Source organism: Danaus plexippus, chromosome 14 (genome assembly GCF_018135715.1).
Source record: "Danaus plexippus chromosome 14, MEX_DaPlex, whole genome shotgun sequence".
NCBI classification, from domain to species: Eukaryota; Metazoa; Arthropoda; class Insecta; order Lepidoptera; family Nymphalidae; genus Danaus; species Danaus plexippus.
The window spans coordinates 3297238-3320944 of NC_083546.1; the positions used below are offsets into that span (position 1 = coordinate 3297238).

General features: G+C 30.6%; 1 protein-coding gene across 1 annotated transcript in view; it reads left to right on the forward strand.

Annotated features, from left to right (window-relative positions):
- The window catches only part of LOC116769797 (alkaline phosphatase-like), a 53012-nt gene extending 30133 nt beyond the window's left edge, over window positions 1-22879 (forward strand). Inside the window, exons 2-12 of the mRNA XM_061522639.1 lie at window positions 10037-10253; window positions 11740-11821; window positions 13410-13551; window positions 15668-15842; window positions 16238-16416; window positions 19877-20084; window positions 21417-21596; window positions 21737-21931; window positions 22099-22296; window positions 22374-22507; window positions 22579-22879. Of these exons, the coding sequence (XP_061378623.1) occupies window positions 10157-10253; window positions 11740-11821; window positions 13410-13551; window positions 15668-15842; window positions 16238-16416; window positions 19877-20084; window positions 21417-21596; window positions 21737-21931; window positions 22099-22296; window positions 22374-22507; window positions 22579-22818 (1830 nt within the window). The 5' untranslated portion in view covers window positions 10037-10156 and the 3' untranslated portion in view covers window positions 22819-22879. The remainder of the gene's footprint in view (window positions 1-10036; window positions 10254-11739; window positions 11822-13409; window positions 13552-15667; window positions 15843-16237; window positions 16417-19876; window positions 20085-21416; window positions 21597-21736; window positions 21932-22098; window positions 22297-22373; window positions 22508-22578) is intronic.
- Window positions 22880-23707: the final 828 nt, after the last annotated feature.

The following is a 23707-nucleotide window of genomic DNA, read 5'->3' on the forward strand; positions in this document are numbered from 1 at the left end:
TATGTGAAACACTCGACACCTAACTAATGCTGTCATTTCCTAGAATTTATAGCGAAGACCGAAGCTAATGGTCAAGAGACAACCGCACCGTAGGTTGGTTGGTGGTCATACCCATAGAATAATCTGTAGAGATATATATATACGTGCTTTAAGTTAACTGACTTGTATTTGGCAGCGAAATTTAAACTATAAAAGTAAAGTATATCTTGGAAGAAATTCCGGTCTTTCAAAAACTATAATATGATTTGGTCTGTTGTGTATTTCTAATGGAATTGATTTTACAAGTTCTCTATTTTACCATAAATTACTTTCAGGAACCGATCTTAAAAATCGTTCAACAATTATTTTAAGTCAATATTAATATTATTAGGTATTAATAAATTTTTCAAAATTCTATTTAGCCGTAGCGACTGACAGACATTTTCAATTCCAAAAAGCTATATATTTACATAGCCTTTTATTTGATGATATAGACTTTTATTCTAAGCGATAAACAGATATCATCTGTGACGTTATTTCACCGTCAGTCGTAAGAGTTACGTCGTCATGACAACCTTTTACCAAGAGTTGAGTGTGGGAGTAACAATTGAGTTCTTGATAACACTCGGCCATCCTGTGTTGGTAGTGCCCCACGGCCCTCATGTTGCGGTTCAGGACGAAAACCGGAGTGCTGGAAAGAAAATATGACTTAACAGTAACTTGTTGTTATGTGACTATTATTTCATGTCGCAACGCATTTATGTTGTTTATATAATTTATATATATATATATAATTGCAGACAAATGTATTTAAGTATTTCAGTTGTTCTAAAACTTAATCACGTATGTAGTTGCTTGATAACATCATTCTACTATTATGAACTTAATCGAAGAGTCATTTGTATAGATTTGATCACAAAGCAGTCTTTAAATTTCTGCACTTACGAGGATGAAACTTGATCATTCAGCCGTCCCAACATAGACTTATAGACAAACATAGACTTGATGACATATCCATTTTTATATGAATAATATATATACAAAGACTTGATCACATTGCCGTCTTTAAAGGCATTTCTCACACAGTTTAGTTATAAGTAGGTACGAGTAATTATGTCTTTGGATAAGTAAGTATAGAGAAACAACTAACTTGTATACTTACGGATTATTAATATAATAAGTTTGAACTAATATTATATGTTACTAGTTAGCATTAACTAATATTATACGTCCCTAGTACAATTACAAGTCATACATTTAAAAAGATCTGGTTACTTAATTACTTGTCTAATATATCGGCGTAATAAATATAGGTAAATGTACATCTTAATTAACTTTTTAAAAGATTAATCAAATAGTCTCTGTCTTCCTTCCGATCAATGTCTGAGTTCTCATCCTTGGATATTTATAGTTCATTTATATGGCCGTGTGAGTCTCCCCGCAAACAACGTTAAATCTTCCGTAACTCTTCATGTCCTTTATACTTGTGATTGGTTACCGGTCTAGTGAGCTATCAGTTTTGTATATTTTATAGAAGCCTGTATAAAAGCCCTTTTAGTTTTTTAGTAATCCCAGCTACTCCATCTTTCCAAAGAACTAAGTGATCTACGGTATATTTAATATACATGTTCTTACCGTAATGCCTTTTTATGATAGTCATATTTCTATCGATTTGAAGTTTAAAAGTTGCCCTATTAGCCTCTATTTCATTCAGTTGAGTTTCTGAATGAGAAGATACACCTGAGGGGAATGATGGGTATCTAGATTTTTTGAACCAAACAAAAAGTTGAAAGTTGATAACACAGTGTTTCTATTATTGTGTTATTTATTCCCCAGACTACATAATCTTATTAGATGATGTAGTCAGAAAGAGAATGTACATGAGAAGATAATTTTATTGTTCCATGTACATTCTCTTTTTGACGGGAATGATCGGCGTGTAATGTATACATAGGTATTGCGGGCTTGTTGATTCGATGTAATTCAAACTCCAAACTACCAAAGTTGCCCTTGTTAAACGCACATTGTAACGAAGAGTTTATATATTTCCCAAATAAATCATGTCATACCTTCGAACCAAAATGAAGCTTTTGAAGCCTGAATAGGAACAAGAACTTCCACATTTTTCAAACCCGGGGTGTCCTATTTGGTGATGAAGTCTCTATAGTAGCCCATATTTGGCTGATTTTGTCAAAACGTTAACCAGAGACTGTTTTCTAAAAAAGTAGGGTATTTTTAACTTAGTAATTTCTAGATAAATGTTGGTCGGTATTGTCATGGAGTCTAGTGATAGTGCTTTGTATATTGTCATCTGTATTAATCTCTAGAATGCAGCCGGAGCATTAGCTAAACCAAAGCTGCATTTTTATAAAAATTGATATTGGCCTGACTGGATTATAAATGCAATCTTCTGTACCGAATCTTCATCAAGGCCTACCTGATAATGGCCTTGAGCTAAGTTTAGCGTTGTGAAAAAGAATTATAAGCTTTAGTGTTGGCTATCAATTCAATAGGCAGTCCCCGGATTATACATGCACTGGCATCTTGTCCCGTGATGTTGCATTTATTTAACAAGATAATTTCTCATTATAATTCTTCGTCATAGTCTCCTTATCTTCTTTAGTTCTGGCTAACATGCGTTCCAAATTGTCCAAGTAGTTGGTAGATCGTGGAAAAGTGATCGGCAGCATGTCCTTCCCTACATTCCATGTCAAGTGGTAGTTGTCCAGATCATCATACCAGTTTTGAGCGAGCCACGTAGCCGTAGTTACATTATGAATGTGCGATCAGTGTAGCCCCAATCATAGACGTCTCCCAGCTGGTCTATTTTTCGAAGCACCCTTTATTACGTTACTATTATCGTCCTCCAGCCGAAATTTAGGTATGACGTCAGCATCGCTGGGTGCGACGTGTCGTTTCTCGTAGTGCAATAGGTGTGTATTACGGTAGTCAGAAAAAAAATCGCTTTTATCACCCTCCGTTTTCTCCGAGCTGCTCAGTTCGTAGTGTTTTCGTTTGTGTTGCCCCAAGCCGTCCAAATATAGGCCAGAAATCCAGAGATGCCACTTCTGAAATGATAGAGCCTTTTATTCGATGTTATAGACTTTTATTCATTTACTAATTTTATAGTTATTTCATTTCAACTGTTGAGTGTGGGAGTAGCTATTCATTACTTGATAACAATATATATATATATTCTTAGAAACAAGGTCAGAATTGACTTTTTTAAAAATAATATTCAATACAATTTCATTATAAAATTATATTTATACAAAACTAAAAACAATTTTAAATTAATAGCTTTCAGCTATCTTAATTTAAGCTTATCGTAAAATGAAATCTCAATATAACAGAAACGAAAGCTTTAAACACACTCCTAAAAAACTACGATCGATTAATCTATCACACTAACGCGCGTTACGAACGAAAACGAGTCCTAATCTCTTTTGACAACTGCTTATTGTGGTTCGCACCTTTGCTACCCTCAGATATACCTACAATATATATAATGATGATTTCTTTACATTACTACAATTCTTACACTTATCTCTTTAAAGGATGATAGCATCCTTTAAAGAATTATAATATAAATTGGAATATTTCTAACTTAACTTTCAAAATATTATGACAATATATTTGTTGATCATGAACAAAGTTAAATTAAAAATAGAAAAAGTTAAAAAGACAACATTACATATTACACTGATTAATACACGGCTTATTTAAACTCGTTTGCTGTATCTTTATTACTTTTAAAGCGATTCCAAACATAAATCCAGCGATGTAATCGTTTTTATAGTCATTATAAACCATGAGGGAAAATATAATGTCTTCATTTATTGCTCTGTTTTTTATGTCGATTTTCGTAGACTAATGTTAATAATAAAAAGGAAAGTGAATTAAGAAATAGGCATATTATATTATGTAAATAGATATTTTATAATGAAATAAATATTTTAATTGTCAAAGAAACCTATTGTTGTCCTTGAAAATGAATATTCTTCATCCGGCAGTATAAAACTGGGCAGTTAGAATCAAACTTTTATTTCATATCAGATTATAGATGTAAGGGTGTACTTTTTATTAAATATATTAAATAAGAATATTTTTTCGTTAACTAGTGCATGAATGGTTATATGTATTTCTTAATCCATACAGTTTTAGCAAAATGTTAACATTGGTGTAAGTACATATAATAAGGTGAGCAGTTCAGTTACAGAGCACCAAACTCGGTTTCAGAGTAAATAATAAATGTGAATATGAAATTTAAATTAACTTCAACATTGAGTGAAGCCAAATTTAAGTATTCTTAAAAAAAACTTTTATTAGACAGATATAACCGAGGATCATTAAAAATATTCATCTGTTATCTTTAAGAGCTTTCTTTATTGAAATTAGGATGATTTTATTAATTTTATCGCTTATATTTTCTTTTCCTACAGTATATAAGTATGAAACAATTTTTCCGTGATTAATTTTAATTATGGAATGTTTTTAGCTATTGTAAAAAATAATATAAAAACATTTACTAAACATTTAATTTTTCTTGTATCTATGTTGGTTTTATGTAGAGGCTGGCGTGTCTACATACCTAATTCTTATGGTTTTTGTTTTTATTTAACATTAGAAAATGTTATCAATAATAAGATCTAAGATTTTCGCGAGTTTTATTCATTTAACTGTTATCAACAAAACAAGTTTAAATAGATTTTCAACAAAATCGTCATAAACTATTTTAATTACAGTGATTTATTTATCCATTAGATAATGAAATGTACTAACTGTCCCGCTTACATCAAGCAAGAGTAGTACGTATACGAAATAATGTAGATTAACTTTCGTGTAAGTTTATAATATCGTATATTATAACAAAAAACCAAACCAAATATTATAACAATATTTGAACAAAAATAAAAGTATCTTTATTAAAAATTCACTATATATTGCATGTTCTTATTAACGCTTAAACCGTTTATATAGTTCAAGCAATTCTAATTTTTTTTCTTTTTTGTTTATTTTTTGATTCACTTAACCGTTTCATGTACATATATCAACGTTGAGTTTTTGAAGTTACGTCTTATTTTTTGAGTAAATATTATTTCTTTACAAGATTTCAATTCATACCTCATGTACGGAACGTCATTAGATTTATAAATGTCTGTGTCATATATTTAAAAATCGTTGAATAAAATGTCACTAATTATTTTTACTATATACTACCACAATATGCTGCAAAACAACAAATTGTTTTATATTTATTAATCGATTGAATTAATTATTTTGATGCTTAAAAGTAAATAAAACAAACTCATATTTTAGCAATTAGTATGTTGTTTTTAAATTAGAGATGCAATGCTTAAGTATCTTACTTATGAGTTTAAAGATTGTAATATTTTTTTTTTTATAAACACTTTCTTAATCTTATTTGTTTTTTATGCTACTGTTGAAGTATCATTTCATTTTTAATAAAAGTTTACATTAATAAAAATGTAACTAATTTAATATTTCTCAGAGCCAACTTGCTTCAAATCTCTAAAGAAATGGGATTAAAGCCTTGAGTCTGCTCAATCTCAACTTGGCCTTCTTAGGAATCAATTACATAACGATTTCGTAAAAGAAAAACAAATGAGGGTGACCCAAATTTTTTTTGTGTACAATTACTAAGGATTTGGTAATCTTTTAGAATTATATTTTAAGTGATGATAAATATAAACGACTTAAAGTTAGAAAAAGATTGTCTCACTACTTAACGTAATAGTAAATAGAATATTACGATAATCATTGCAAATGTTTAAGGTGATTAAAGAAATGTGATATTTTTATATGAATTAGGCTGCCAAATAATTGCATGTATATTTGAATGAAAAAAATTAACGATGGTGGCAGAATTCTACCGTATTGTCTGTTTTAATTCTCGCAAATTTTATTTATAAGAATTTAAATTTTTATAAAATTATTATTTTAAACGATTACGTGTTCTAAAATGTTACCACTAATATGATAATTAAATAGGGAATCTAGTCCTAAAATGCATATTGTGTTCTTCATTCAACCTTAACTAAACTAAAAACTATTTATGCCTTCGTTCATCTTGCTCACAAACTATTTTTTAATATTACATTTGCTAATTCATTTAATTATAAAACGTGAAGCTAAAAAGGTGGTAGCTATTTACAACTAATATTAAATTATCTTAAAGAAGGACCACTGTTCTAACTTTAGATGAACCTTTAAATTAGAAAACTGATGAAGGATCTTGCAGAAATTATATCTACAGTTAAGTTTTCAGAATCTAAAACCGTAATAAATTTATTTTTTTACATTGTTGTCTTTATCTCATATGTAACATTTCTTAACGGCTATGGGTTTTTGGTACAAAGAATTAAACGTAAAGTGGATAAGTTTAAGGAGTTTTGCAAACCTACTCGGTTGCCCCAAAACAAAACAAAAGATAACATCTATGAATGACGATATGAAAATAACAATTGCCTGTTTATCTTGCATTTTCCCACTTTAAAAAAAATGGACTGAAATAATTTGTTGTACACAGACAATTTTCAATTCACGGTTTTTTGATAAGATTAAATATTAACAACAACATCTAAGTCAGTTTTTTATTATTTTGTTGTAAGGATTTAATTTCAATTACTTTTGCTAACAAAGTTCGTTTCTAGTTTCAAATACATTTTTTATAGCACTGAGTGACCTAGATCAAAACTTAACGCTCTTGGAAGTTGTATCAAATATAGTCGGAAAGATAATATGTTTCTAAAATATGGCCTATATATTTAAATCTTAATTATTATATTTATTTAAGTTTAAAGTACTTATATTTTTTTAATATATGTTTGAATGCAAAAACATTACATTACACTTTAGTATATTTGCTTATTGGTTATTATATTTTATAGTTACAATACAATTAAGCAGTTTTTTTTTAAATGCTAAACCAGTCTTTACCTACATATTACCTTATTCTGATTTCTTTCTTAAAAACTTTATAGACACACTTTAAAATTAAACGGAAGACTTTACCCAATTTCTTAGGTGCATAAAAGTTTAAAATGGACCCAGACAGTATCTTTTGGCTATGCTATTTTAAAATCTATACTGATCATACCAACTGCCACCATCTACGAATATAAATTTTAAATAAACCTATGCTTGAGCTTCTTCAAGTCATTGAATATAGTAACATGAATTTCTTATTTAAAAATAATCAATATTTTTGTGTTTGTTTTATATAACACTAGGAACAGTACATTGAATTATACTATAAAAATATATATATTTATTTAACCTTTATTGTGTTTCAAGATTTTATTCGTATATATGTACATAAATTAAAAATTACACAGAAGCTAATAAAAACTGTTTCCTGAATTACTCTTTTACGCCAGATAACCCATATTAAAAGTATTCCTTCAAAATATTCATTAAATACGGATAACATAAATTTTTAAAGAGTTGGCAAAAGATCTGAAATAAGCGATTTAAATCTATTATTCGACTATTATTAATGAGAACCTATTGCTGATTCAGACTTTTACTTCGTAATAGTTTATTTCCTGAAATCTTGTTAAGGACTGTTAATAACGTTTGTAAGATTAATTTTAATAAGAGTAAAATTATTCTAACGAGTAGGGATAGGATCAAGTAAGAAGGCCAAAGATACGAATATATTAAAGTCTTTTATTGGGCAAAATGAGAATTCTAAATATGGAATGGAATTCTAAATATGGAATCCATGGAGTGAGCTAAGAAATGCAGAACAAGTGGTTACACATAGGTGATTTTTGCATCCCATTAGCACTAAAATGAAGCATCTTAGATCATGATGGGTCTCAACACTGCTAAAATTTTATCTCAGTGCGTTCCAGAACACTCTCCCAGATCAGAGTAATTTAGTAAGATAGGTAAAGGTACCGAAAAAACGTGCTGTATCTGCAGGGAGGCAGTTGAAACTGCTAAGCATTTGCTGTTGGGGTGCAGGGTCATCGTGGATAACGGTCAATACTCGGGTCCTCACGATAGGGTTTTAGAAATCATACGTTAAGCGGCTAGTTTTTCGATAGAAGACTACAAACTAGCTATTAATAGATTTTCTGATAGACCATGCCATCAAGGTCAACAAGTATTACGAGCTCTCTAACAAATTCACTAAGAATTGGTTCTTCGTAAATTCGTACGCAGTAGAAGTGGGAGAGAGAGATATAATAGATAAATCTCTCTACAATAATAAGAGACTCGGGCCTGCCCAGAACTAAAATTAGTTCATTTTTGAGACGTGCGGCAAAGCCAGTCCTAGTAGGTTCGCTTCAAATTTGGTTAGGTAGAGAGAGGAGCTAGGAGCTAGGAGGAGGAGGGTAGGAGCTCGTAGTCGGTCGAGGTGAACGTTTAATACGCGTTGGACAGAGGCTCCTTAGCCTTACACCTGGGTCGTAAAACCCAAGCATTGTTGAAGATCCTCTTCCTGCAGAGCGATGGACCCGGTACCCGTAAGTTGAATCCATTAAATGCTGAGAGGTTTTGTCACGTCTCTTATTAATGTAAATAAATATATGTTAAATTTTACAGTTAAAAAACAACGATAAATAAAGATTAAAAAAAAAATCTTTAACGGACAACTGAAAGTAAATACGAAAGAAATAGACATGTTTTTCTTATAGAAAGAAAGGTACTCGTAACATGATTCATAATTATAAATAACGCACCAGCAAATATTTAAGAATTATTTTTGTCCAAAAACAAAAGGAAGTTTTTAGTATGTATCGGACACCTATAAGTTTCTTTTCTCTTCGAACGGGAGCAGTTAAGATATTGAGCTCTGAAATGTTTAATCTAGAAAGTTTAAAAAGTTAGAAAAGAAAAGGCATGACAGGAAAAGTAATGTAAAGAATGTAATTTCATTTAGGGATTTCGTTTGTGTGGTAAAAATCTTTTATCCGTTGATTAATGTTTTAAAATCTATTAAAAAATTCTTAAAAATATATATATACGAATTGTGACATATAAAATCAATATATTTATATTGATTTTATATTTGTAATTTCTTTAGGAATCAAAAAAAAGTAAATCTATGAAATCACTAACAAAGTAAACAAAAAAAATGGTTTGCTAACTTTGTTAGCATTGAATGGGAGAAAACTTTGTTTGAGACCAGATATACCAATTTGTCCTCTGTGTTATAGATTTCATAGATATAGAATCTTCTGGATGATCCTCTTAACAATACAGGAAACATATAAGAATAAAAAATTAAACTAACAAATTACTTATACAATTATAATAGCATTTAAGATTATTAGAGAATATTATTTTTGAATTACCTTATTTATTTTTATCGTTCGTTCAATTAAAATCTTACAAAGAAGGTAAATACAGCTTAAATAATTAATAGCCGCTATACTGGCGTTTAACTTAAAATCGTAAAAAGAAACATATTCAGAATTTTTATATAATAATTTATATGAAAATGTATAAAAAATTCACGTTATTATTATTTCGTACAAAGAAATGAAAATGCACATAAATTATTAGAATATTGAATTTTGTTGTGTGTTATAATGCATGTTATGAAAAAAGTATATTTTATCATTTCTCTTAATATGCCACCGTATGATGTATCTTTGCATTATAATAATTTCCCAACTTCCAACATTTTCCCCTCAGGTGTGTTGACAAACATGAATATTGTTTGTGATATTGCTTCAGATAAAGTATGTATTTCTAGATAAATTAAAGTTTCTGAGTGAAACGTTTCGCTAGGGAAATATTTTATTTTGAAAAAAACATTGCTTTGAAAAATACATCCTTTGCTTAATAGAGTAGATAGTTATATTTTTTTGGTTTGTTTTTAATTGAGTGTCTTAGTTTTTAGTTTTATTGTTTATATATGAAATAGTTTGACAAACAATGTTTTTAATTTTTTCTACGTTGAGAGTAAATTAAATGAATATTAATTATTCGTTCATTAAATTTAAGAAATATTAATTTTCTAATCAAAGGATGGCTAGAAAACAATAACTGTAATTAACTCAATTACTATTTGTTTAAGGTCTGTCATAACAGAAAACAACAAAGAGGATTGTAAAGAAGATAAAGATTGAGAAGTGTGGAAATAAATAAAAAGCCTTAGGTGTTTCTGAAGCCTCAGCACCGATGAAGCTTGTCAACCATGCTTGCTTGGTGCTGTATCGTGATCATGATGTGCACGATCAGCACTGGAGTGTTATCCCCTGCACCGATAAATGCTGAAGTTAAGGAAACATATGGTACTTGTGAATTTTATTTTTAATTATGTTTTACTAGCGATTTCCAATAAAATGGCTCCAATTACGGGCTTTAAGAAACTCATATTTTAATTTTACTGCCACTTACTGAATTTTCATTTCTACTTAGGTACCATCAGGTGGAATAATTGTCAAGTGTTATCCAGTCGATATTTATATAGAAAACGTAATAGATTGTTATTCAACAAATTAGAACCCCAATGTTGCTAACAACCTTTTGTAGTATTTATTATAAATATACATTTCCGTATAATATAATATGAGAAATCGCTGTGTCCATACATTAAACAAAATCGAAATTTAGTGGAAGCAATGAAATATTCAAAGTAAATACAGCATTTATATTTGTTACATTTGTCCCTCTATTTATACGAAGCTCAAAAGCTACTGAATATATTTTGTAGTACACTAAAATGGATTTAAAGGATATGTATAACATTAATCATGCAAAATAAATATTTTAAGCGATATTAAATAGAAAACAACTGTATTAGTTGTAAGGGTATAGAGAACATTCTGAAATCTATACATGTAGTATATTAAATTTAGAAATATATTTTTTGTAGAATTGTATGAGGTAATGATATTTAAGACTTTTGTGTGTAATCATTAAAATTAAATTAACCTTTTCGGATACTATGCGTTTCTTATTTGGTAACTACATAGCGAAATACTTTCTCATCTCATCTGCCCGTAATCACGGTTCTTTTAAAGGATTATGTAGTTACAAAATATTAATACCGTGTCGTATGCGGAAAAAATAGTTTCATTTAATTTTATGAGGTGTTAAACATCAATTTGATAGAAAACTCTTATACACCGCGATGAGGTTCTATTTGCATATAGATTTTGTAGCAGATTTTAAATTCGCCGGTTAAGTATTAGTTGTTATTATAAATAAAAATATTATTGTCGAATTTACTACATGATTTATAATATCTTTTTTACATTTTTAATTAAAAATTATAATTTCAATAGAGAAGATGGCTAGCTGGCCGTGGTTTCAAAATCTGAAGATACAAACATACCGAGATTAAACTACGAGGCTATTAAAATTTAAAAACATTATTGTTTAAATAAAGAATATGGCTGGCAATTCATTATTTAAAAATGTAGATCCCCTCATCTGAAATAAAGAACCGCCCGTCCTGTCCTGATGTCCGTGACCGCTTTACTAGAACACAAGATACAGATATCGCATTCTTCGTGCATTCACAGCAGCGGAAGATATCAAAAAACCATGACTGACTGACAGACGCCATCATTTAATCTGCCCATGGTCACAATTGCTTTAAAGTAATCGAAACGATAAATCGAGTAAAATGTAACATAATAAAAGCCATAGCAAATCTAAAAACGAAAGTTTTATTTAAAAGAGGATTTGTAAAAACCTTAGATATTATATTATATGACATTATGATTACAGTTATTAATACAATTTTATGTTATTACAATATTTTATTTCCAGATCGACATTACTGGTATGCAAAAGCACAGGAAACTCTACAAAAACGCTTGCAATACGCATCGGAAAAAAACCCAGTGGCAAAGTAAGAAATTCTGAATCTTTTGGGTATAAAATTGGATTCACTCATATGTCTTAGTTTGTAAAAGAAGGAAACATGATACTTATGCTTTTGAAGAATGTTTTATTTTTATATTGATATATTTTCCATAGTCCTAATTAGTCAATGAGAAGGAAAAGAATTTTCGACTAAATAAATAGAATTTAATATCTTACGCATGAAATATAATTAAGGCTTTTTAGGTATAGAAAGAGCATCTAATTTTCTTCATTTAATTTCGCCTAAAGCTTTAGAATAGTGAAAATTTTATTTCGATGAAATATATGGTACACTAGGTACATTAACTTAAAATAGCACCCTCACAAGAAAGAATCGCTGAAAGTGTTTCCATATATGTACATATTAGATGAGATGAATTCATCATGTCTAGTGACAATTTATATTTAACCCCAAACGTTATATTATATTTTTATGTTACTTTTTATCTAAGTAATAACCCAAATATCTCTTCTTATTCAAAAATGTTTAAGGGCATGACTACCACTAATAGCAAAATATTAAATTTTGATACTAAATGAATTGGAAGTATCGACTAGTAATACACATATATTATTTCTTTGATTTATTAATGTCAGCAAATGGTAATGTACGGCCAGTAATGTAATACTCCAATAATGTGACCAATTTTACCTGCCGTCCACACAGAATAGATATATGTATGTACATGCAATCATGTATCGTTCTAGTGTAAAATATATTTGTATTGTCAATATTTCTTCGTTAGGGTATAGATATGCAGGACGGTGTGAGGTTGATTTGTATTATTGCAAACTGGTGTTAATTATTATTTGTAATTATTGTATTAAACGGTTTTTGAGCGTTGTTCTCCAAATCTTTTAATCTACAAATCACGCGAACAAAGAAATCATAGGAATAAAAAAATACTTTTGAATGTATAAAATATAATATAATTAATTTGGCATACACCATATTTATACAATTCTACGTATTGGAAATTTGTATTGTATGAAAAAAAAAATAAACGAGACAACACTCGTTTCAATCTACGAGTACAAATTATAAAAAAATATGATTAATTTCATTGTCTAGAGTAAAAAAAAATATTAAGATATATAAGAGATGGATTAAAAGCTAAAATGCTGTAACTAACTTTCCGTTGTCAGTATGTGGTTTTTCAATTAAAGCGTCTAATAAATCAGACTCTGTTTAGGTCTCCTCATCTAAAATATTTTATTAGATAAATATTACATGAAAATTACTTTATGATTAATAACCCCAATATTTAGGGACTGTTTGTAATTTCAGCATACAGAACATATTGTCTATAAATTGTAGTCTATTAATATAATAAATAAAGATTTTATCTTGAAAATATTATGCTTGCTCCATAAAATTTTCATACCGACGAGTAGGGTTGATATTAAATATCGGAACGTTTGATATTTATCAACTAGTTTTAATATCTTCTCTTTTTTAATCTTATATTGGAGTTATTTAAATACTAAAAATAGAAGTTGATAAAAATTTGCTTTTGAAAAAAAAAACAAACGAGTCATACATTTATAAACGAGTCATGAACATATTGTTTTAGGAACGTCATATTAGTTGTTGGAGACGGAATGAGTTTGACAACCACTACAGCTGCCAGAATACTTCGTGGTCAGAGAAGAGGTCATTCTGGAGAAGACACTGATTTAGTGTGGGATACGTTCCCCACGGTAGCATTAGCAAAGGTAAAGCTAAATATTAATATTGGATACATTATTGCTTAATGGTGTTCTATTATTATTTTATCATTTAAGAGTGGACTTATACATAGTTAAAAGGAATAAATTAACCGAATAAATAAACAAAATAAATTTTGGTCATTCTATTTAGGGACCAATTCTTGACTTTTAACTTTAACAAATAAAAACAATTAAAGTAATCATTACTGTAAGTTAGCTAGTGCTTTCACCATCCACGCCTCTTTTTTTATTTACCAACATTTTGAAAGATAGCCGAGAATAATCCTATCTTTAATAAAAAAAACATACATATGTATCTACGTGTAGTATATTAATTTATATACCATAAGTTTTGTTAGATGATCTGGCACATATTAAGATATGTTATTTATTACTCGAGGTGCTCCTTAATATCTTTGATCCCTCAATAATCTGCTTGGCAAACAAATCATCAACTATAATTGTATTATAAGGATGGGGTCCGGCAAAACAAATAAGGACGACCTCTTCAGCTAACTTAATGAAGACCGATAATATGTGATGTAATCCTTGAATATACTCGTATGTATAGGGTTTTCCATTAAGGGCGCTTGATCTTTGAAATGCAAAAAAAAATACATGTAGGAAAGATATTTGCAAATTTTTTTTTTTATTTGGAAGGTCTATCGACCCCATTATGTATGGAATATGACATCATTCAAATGACCGCCACGGCTTCGGTTGGTGGCGCGCACACGAAAGGTCCAATTTTCGATGACTCTGGCGCACAAATCGGGCTGTATTTGATCGATGGCGTGGCGTATGTTGACTTTGAGGGCATCGGTGGTTTGCGGCTTGTTGGCATAGACCTGCGACTTAAGAAAACCCCACAAGAAAAAGTCCAGCGAGGTCAAATCGCACGATCTCGGTGGCCAGTTCACGTCGCCTCCGCGCGAGATGACCATGTCCAGAAATTGCTCGTGCAGAACTTCCATCGTAGCGTGTGCTGTGTGGCACGTAGCGCCGTCCTGTTGAAACCACATGTTGTCCAGATCCATATTCTCGATTTCAGGCCAAAAGAAGTTGGTTATCATCGACCGGTATCGCTCACCATTGACGGTGACGGCCACACCATTATCGTTTTCGAAAAAATACGGACCAATCACGCCTCCGGCCCAAAATCCGCACCAAACAGTCACTTTCTGCGGGTGCATTGCCACTTGGTGAACCTCGTGTGGATTGGTCTCGTCCCAAATACGGCAATTTTGCTTGTTGACATAGCCATTCATCCAAAAATGCGCCTCGTCGCTGAAGATGATTTTTTTGCCAAAATCGGCGTCAACTTCCAACTGCTCTAATGCCCAGTCAGCGAACACACGGCGCTGTCTATGGTCATTAACCTTGAGCTCTTGGGTCAGCTGGATCTTGTACGGGTGCAGGCTCAAGTCACAACGCAAAATTCGCCAAGTTGTCGTCTGCGAAAGGCCGAGTTCCTGTGCGCGACGCGGAATTGACTGCCGCGGGTTTTCGAGGACACTGTCGCGCACAGCGGCGATATTTTCGGCAGATCTCGCGTTACGTTGACGCACGGGAACCGGCTGATTGTTAACTGACCCGGTTGACTCGAATTTGTCCACCAATCGACGGATAGTCGACTCGGCAGGACGATCACCGCGACCGTAAAACGGGCGAAGTGCGCGGAACGTTGCTCGAACTGAAGACCCATTTTCATAAAACAATTTTATGATTTGCACGTGCTGCTCGACACTGTAACCTGCCATGGTGGTTTGGGAGGACGGAATGAATATAACACACCGCATTTGACAGCTGTCACTCAAACAACATGGCCGCAATCAGCTGTCAAAGTTTAAGCGTCCCTATTGGAAAACCCCATATATCAGAATAGACAGACCAAATAGACTTATTGTACGTGTATCATAATACACAGCATATTGTCTACATCTTATCAGCTTTTAAAATGGAAAGAAAGTCCAAACATAATTTATTTCGACAGTCCAGTCCAAACGTAATTTATCTTATTTAATTATATGAAAAAACAGAGCTTAACTTAGCAGTTATTATAAAATAACTCTGAATACATTACTAATAACTAAAGATTATACTTAACAATATTTTCAAACAGACATACAATATCGACGCTCAAACTGGAGAGTCATCTGCTTGTGCTACAGCCCTCTTATGTGGAGTAAAGGCGAGATACGAGACTCTAGGTCTTGACTCTGGAGCTCGTTTCAACAACTGTGCTTCAGCAATAAACTCTAAAGTGACTTCTCTCATAGATTGGGCTCACGAAGCTGGTAAATAATATAAAACTCCTTAAAATTTTAGAAAGTTTGGGATTTCGATCTTTAGAATTTATTTTTGTCAAGTTTTTAGGAATAAATCGAAAATTAGTAAAATTTACGATGCTAATTTATAAACTATCGACTTAAATTATAAAGAATTGTAATTAAATTATAAAAAAAATGATTAAAGTTATTTAGATTTGACAATTATTATTCTTTTAAGATAAAGGAAAGATTGGAAGTTTTCAAGAAATAATCAATATTTAGAAATCGTTTTATAAACTAAATAAAGCTTTTGAGAAAAATATCACTGTCTGTCTAAGATTTAGAACTTCCTTACAAAGTTATAAAAATACTATTACAATATTGTTTTTCTTTTAATACTTTAAACAAGCTGACTTTAACAGGTAAATCTAGTGGGATAGTAACAACGGCCCGTATAACACATGCCACACCTGCGGCACTCTATGCCCATGCTCCTTCAAGGTATTGGGAGGATGACAGTCGCGTTCCTCCTACAGTACGACGAGACTGCAAGGACATAGCATTGCAGCTTGTTGAAAATGATCCCGGAAAGAATATAAATGTAAGTCTTTTAGTTATTACTTATCCTGTTATATTTGTTATTATAAGTTTGTTATTTATGCAAATAAATATATTACAAGGCTAATGATTATAAAATAGGAGTGCCTTTGGAAAGTATAATACTTTACGGGTGTTAACAGTGTAATATGTAGTTTTTTTAATATTAAGAAGATAAATATGATTTTAAAGTTACATCGTTTTAAACATTTTGTTGTAACAAGAATTGAGCTTCTATCGCTTTCGTTAGAATAATGAAAAAAAATTAAATTAAAGCAAAGCCACGTTCTCAAATTAACTCATCTGAATCGTTAGGTACTTTAGAAATACATGGGCCTTAAAATTAACACATCTGAATAATTTATGCAATTACGTGCTTTGTTATATGAGAACATACTGATATGCTATGAATGTAAAGTAACTGCTTGTCAGCCAAGGTCTCGAACCAAAAAATATCCAATTTCTGACTTCTTATTAAGAAAATCCAATATTAATTTTGCATTTTATTTGTCATTCATAATATTTCAATAATATTTCAGTTTTTATTCAATTAAATTCTTCATAATATTTAAGAAAATATTAAAATATTTCAATTTATTTTACTTTATTTTTGGTTATATTAATTCATTACGTGATTTAATACTATTACTGTAGTTATTAATACATATTTCTACTTATACATAATAACTGAACTAAATTTAAAAAAGGAATAATGTAATGAAAAAATCACCGACGTTAAGATAATCTTGATATATTTTCTGTCTTATCTTTCCAAATCTGTTATGGTAAACGAATGGGAACAAAAAATATTCTTAGATTTAAGTAAGATTTCTAATGTATCATATTAAGATGCAGTCGTCTTAAATGCAGTAAGGAGAATTCTATTGAAATTTAACTTGGTTATTTTATGTAGTTATAATTGAAACCAAATATGACGTTAGTTAACTAAAAAAAGTACTGAAAACAATTACAGTTTTATATTGTTTTACCCTTATATCTATTGTAATTGTAGGAAGGACAACAGTTTGATGTTTTTTTTTTTTTATTACAAAATACTACTACTATAATTTATTTATATAATAAAACTGATAAAGATACATAATATCTATTAGCTAAGCTAGTTTGTTTTTCTCCTAAACATTGGAGCAACGGAAAGTTCTTAGCTTTGGTCGATATTTTTGCTCCCATATTGCTCCCATTTTCAAGGGTTGAATTAATTTACTGTATTCAATTGTTTATTGTTGGTACAGAAATCCCGACAATTTCATTAAACGTACATACATACTCATATATGTTGAAATTAGTTACAGTACTTATCAAAAGTTGTATATAAAATATATTGATGAATACAACACAAAATAAAAAAGATCGTTATACTTCTTATTATTGTAAGTTAATTGAATTTAATGATATTTATTAATAAAATAATTTATGGAACCAAATCAAACGAAAAGTTTTTAATAAAAAAACCACATTTGTTAAAAGTTCTACGAATTTGTAGTCTTTACCTGGCAATAATATAAAGTTTTAGTTTAGGTGTTGACGCATATTTTTAAGTCAGATAAGTAATAAGTAATTATTTTTTGTACTTTAAGCAACTAATAGTCAATTTTAAACCCTGGTGTTGGAGACATTGTGACGTATTTGGGGATTAAGGATTCGCATATAAAATTCATTATAAAAATTATTTACAGTTCCGTTTCTCGTTTAACGTTTTACATTTATTCTGTGGCGGTAACAATTTTACTTTATTATTTTGGTCATTGTTCTGGATAAGATAATATAATTTTCCCATTTTAAGCGTATATATTTTAGTATGCCGTATATTTAATAGTATCTGCTAAACTGAAATTAAAATAAATTATTTTGATAATAATATCTCTAATGTGGATAAATATTACATGTAAGAGGAATTTAAAGTTATGTTGTTTTTATTTGTATTTTATAAAAATAATTAAATACAATTAATTTTTTATTACAAAAGGTAGTCTATTTTTTTCAGATAACTTCAGAAATAAAATTAATATCTGCCTACAGATAGCTCCTACAAAATTTCTTTGATAATTTAATGTGAAAAATGTACGTAGGCGGTCCCATTATGAATTGATCTATGAGCTAGTGAAGGAACTGAAACGAAACCTATTTTATTTTTTAATATAATAACCATGAATACTACGAATCTCTGATACAACGTGTCTAAACCTTAAAAAAAATAATGACAATTTTTATCCTCGAAATGACCAAAGACAGCTACCTGCAACTCTTCATTGCTTGAAAATTTTGTTTTCGTTCGACAGTTCGGCAGCAAGCAGTTCAGCAAGTTTGGCATTATATTTGGAAATAAATAATAGTCGAACGGGGCCATGTCTGGACTTTAAGATGGATATTCCTTTTTTCTTTATTTTTTCGCGTCATTTATATATTAAAAAAGCATAACATTCGTTGTTCACGACTTAATACGTTCTTTCAAATCCACAATATACAAGATACATAGTTTCTTTACAATTCACTAGCCGCTCGATCACAGTCTTTGAATTTTCACCACAAAGATCCAAAAATTCCGAAACGTAACGGACCCTTTCCCGTCTCTATACCGGTGAAAGAAGTTTCGATACCCATGTGGAACGCAGTTTTTTCATATGAAGATGTTCATAGATCGCGCGATGATCGGCACTTTCAGAGGGCCTAAGCCTAGCTGCAATTTCTCTAAACTCCAAACGGCGGTCACTCAGAACTTCTTCTTCGATAAGAGCAATTGTTTTGGGAGTAAGCACTTCCACAGGTCGATCGTCGTGACCAAAGTCTTCGACGGTTTCTCTCCCGAGGCGAAACTCTTTCAAACATTTTTTTACTGTGCTATAGGAGGGACAGACTCCTTATACATGTCATCCAATTGTTATTTTATTTGGGCAAGGGATAGGGCACTTTGATAGTCAGTTTTTGGCATTTTAAATAAACACGCGATTCTCATTATTCAAGTGCCTGCGAATCTAAGACTAAGACCCTGTTTCACCAAGCTCTGTTTGTTAAATCTAAACGAGGAATTTTTCTTCATATGAAAAAGAAAGTATAATTCACCTTATTAATAAATACAATTAAATAGTCGAAAATGCCAAAACAGATGCTGTTAATATGGCTATAAAAATAAGGGGTGGGATTGGGCATTTCATTTTTGACAATACAATAGCTTAACAGTCCGTTAGCTATTTGACGGACCTCTAGAGCAGGAGCTACTATAATGTCTTGTTAAGACATTTAAATAGACACAAGTGCGTGGTGGGGCGCTTGATAGATCTAACAGTCCATCAAACGCCTTAACAAGCCGTTATTTATTTAACATTGATTGGTGAAGTTGGGTGTAAGTACACGATAAACGTACTGTTTAAAGCAACACCCTATGTCAGTCCAATTTATTATCGGAACGACTAGGTATATTAATAAATATATCTTCCTAATAATATAAGGTAATCATGGGTGGCGGACGACGCCATTTTCTACCAACGGTTACGTCAGACCCTGAACATCCCAATAGAGAAGGAAGAAGGCTCGATGGACGAAATTTAGCTGAAGATTGGGCTAGAGAAAAGAAAAGACGACGTTTAAGAGCACAATATATCCACTCCAAGGAGCAATTAGCGAAACTGGATCCAAGAACTGTAGATTATGTTTTAGGTATGTAATTTTTTTGCCATTAGTTTTAAGTAAAAGCGTTTGAAGTTAATCATTATTATTCAATCGGAAAGAAATTGTATAACGAGGGTTTTTATATCTCAAACAACAATTTTAAATTAAGCTTATAACTTTTACAGGCGCTATTATTCCTTGTCAATTGTTATAAAAATAAAATATTCAAAACTGTCCTGAAATATAAAAAGGATAGGATAAATTGTAACAACAAAGAAAATTATCAGAACTGAAGTTTTCCTAAGGATCTTTGTGTTATAAAGAGATAGAGAGAAACGCTTTTCAACTATTTTGAATAAGTTCCGAACTAATAAATGAGTGTTGAATTATTCATGCTAAACAAGGAGAAAGAAATCTGAATGTTCAAATTTTTTTTAATGGTAATCAATTTCTCCTTCTTTATAAGCATGAAGATGGTAATGTAAACAAAATACACTTAAACATATTCTATAAAAAAACAATATTATCATAAGCCATAACTAAAAAGTATGTTTTATATCAATTAATTTAATACTTTATAAGGAATCATCAAGTTTATTTTCAGGGTTTACTTATTTGGTATGTTCAAGTCAAGTCAGGGTTAGATCATGTCTTTCGTAAGTAACAATTTGCAGTTATGTGCATAGTATATTTGTAGGGACTTTGACACAAAAAGAAAATATTGCCACTTACCGAAATTAACAAGCTCTGTAAAAGTACATGTAAATTAATATTTTAAAACTAAAAAAATTTCGTTTTGTCTTCCAAAAATGTAACGGTTAAGAAAGCAGGTTTTATAGTTTTTAAACTTTTTTACAGAATAGATTTTATACATGATATGAACATTTCTACTTAATTTCTGATCACTTCAGGAACTTTTTCATAGAATTGTTTTATTTTAATCCTTTACGCAAGCAAAACAAACTTGATATAATTTTTACACATTTGCTAGAAAAGTTTTTCCAAGAATAACAAAGATTATTCTACATTACAATGGGGTTTGTAGAGCTAAAGTGAGGGGAAATATACACAAACAAGTGACGTTTTATGTTGATGTAGTGTCTTCAGGGACTTTTTTTTCTAAAAATTGATGTAAATTTTTATTTGAACGCTAAAAAATAAATGTATATACACATATGAGATATGCATCTATCACTTATTTACCTTCTGGTATCTAGTAATAAAAAATAAATATATTAATATTATTTATTGTTATGAAATATTTATCAGTGTTAGAAAATTATGGATAAAAATAAAAATTACCATTTCTGTTATTGGACTCACAGCTGATTTTTCAGACAAATATCTCTGATTATTTATAACAATAATTCTTTGATTCAGGATTATTTGAATACTCTCATATGGAGTTTAATGCGGAGCGAGGTGTGGTATTGGATACAGACGAAAATATAGGTTCAAGTTCAACAGTTAAAGCAGATGACCCGTCACTAGCAGACATGACCCGTACTGCATTATCAATTTTGTCTAAAAACGATAAAGGATTTTTTCTGTTATTAGAAGGTGAAAAATTAAAATTTTAATATCAATGTAAACAATTTTATCGTGTAACTTCTATTCAACAATCTTTTTGAACAGGTTAAAGAGTCTCAGGTAAATTTTTATTTGTTATATTAATACTATTAAGCACTGTTTGTCCCAAGGAGGTAGAATAGACCACGCTCATCATTACAATAATCCTTATCGGGCTCTTGATGAAACTTTGGAATTGGAAACTGCACTATTAGCTGCCTTAGAGAAAGTAAACCCAGCGGAAACCCTAATTGTGGTGACGGCTGATCACGGCCACGTAATGACTTTTGGTGGTCAAGCTACCCCTAGGGGTCATCCAATTTTAGGTAATTTTCTTTTTATATTAATAATAGCTTGCGTTCCCATGATACAAGAACAGTATAATTAAATTAAAAGTCAGGTTTCAATTAATACATAATATTAAAACGTTACATCCATTTATCCTGAGTAATTTGTAGCTCACAAAGGCGTAAAAGTATGCTTTCATCGATAGGTGCTGATACGGTAGTTTCCGACATAGATGGCTTGCGATACACGACATTGTTGTATGGAACTGGACCGGGACACTCGGAACCGAGAACGTTGCCATTGAATGGAACTTCAACAACTCCGGCTGATGCAGTGCACGCGGCAGCTGTGCCAAAACAATGGGCTACTCACGGTGGAGAGGACGTACCTATATATGCTTTAGGTTTAAACGACATATTTTATTGTTTTTTTTGAAAAACTTTAAATCTTCAATTTCTTATTAAAATATTATGTAAATAGGTCCCATGGCAACGGTATTGTTTGCCGGCGTTGTAGAACAAAGCTACATTCCACATGCCATCGCGTATGCGGCATGTTTAGCTCACCAGTCTCATCGTTGTCATGAAAATATGTTAAACCTTACTAAGCCGGAGGTATGTATAGAATTTATTATATAAAGGTTTTGGTCATTAAAGTACAAAATTTTATTTTTTGTTTTATGCAGGTAAAACTACCAAGTTGCATACAACCCGAAGTGAGTAGTGTATCCGCAGACGAAGCTAGAAGTGAAAGTACTAGCGTTCGAAGAGTCATCGTAGCATCAAGCGTTATGTCAGATGAACGTTTACCAAGGTCATCCACTACACTCTCCTCTCCGCTTAAGATGTCGTACTACCTTATAATTTTGATGTTTCACTCCATTGGATACTCTACTATTAGCGTTTCTATCGCTAGTAATATTTGATGTTGATATTTGACTGTTTAACATTAATTGTACAGGGATCGTTTTTAGTTTCGGCACTATATCACTGTAAATATTACTATAATGAAAACTGTGAATAAATATTGATTTAAATTTAAAACTGTTTTATTTTTTAGAGAAAACAGAATTAAGACAAAGTACGCTAGTTTTCTTTATTTATCAGAATTTAGTAAATTTTTATCTAAATAATACACTATAACTGAGAACACCTCGTGTATTTTCTGTGATACTGGTTAACACAATTTCTAAGTCTAATTATTGTAATTACATTTTTCGTTCGTGCGAATTTAAATTATTTAGGGAAGGAATTTAATTATTTTTTTCATTATTAACTTTTACAATAAATTATGTAAGTCGTCTATTAGAAATATTTAATTTCTGTCCATAAAGTATTGTTTAAACTTTATACAATTATATAAATAATTTTAGAGTAACTATACTCTTACTTTCTGTATATACACTTCTGGATATTCTTATAATAAGGCAAAGACGATTTATTTTTATTAAATACTCTGTAATAAAAAACCAAAATAAATCTTTATAAATTAATCTTTTTACTTTTTGAATAAATTTACTTTATTAAATATGACACTGAATAAAGCTGACCAAAGACTTTTTTACCACTGACATTTAACTCTACACGTCAATGTCACAACAAAAATGGCAGAGGATATTAATTATTATTATTATAAACATCAGACAAATATTATAATTCAGGTTTTTGAAGAAAACAAAAAGTGAAGAAATTAAGGAAAGCTTTTTTTGTGAAAACACGCTCGACAAAGAAATAATATCTTCTAGAAGAAACCTAGTTTATTTTTGTGTTCTGAAAATCTTCTTGTAAAATTTATGAATACGCTCTATGCCATAC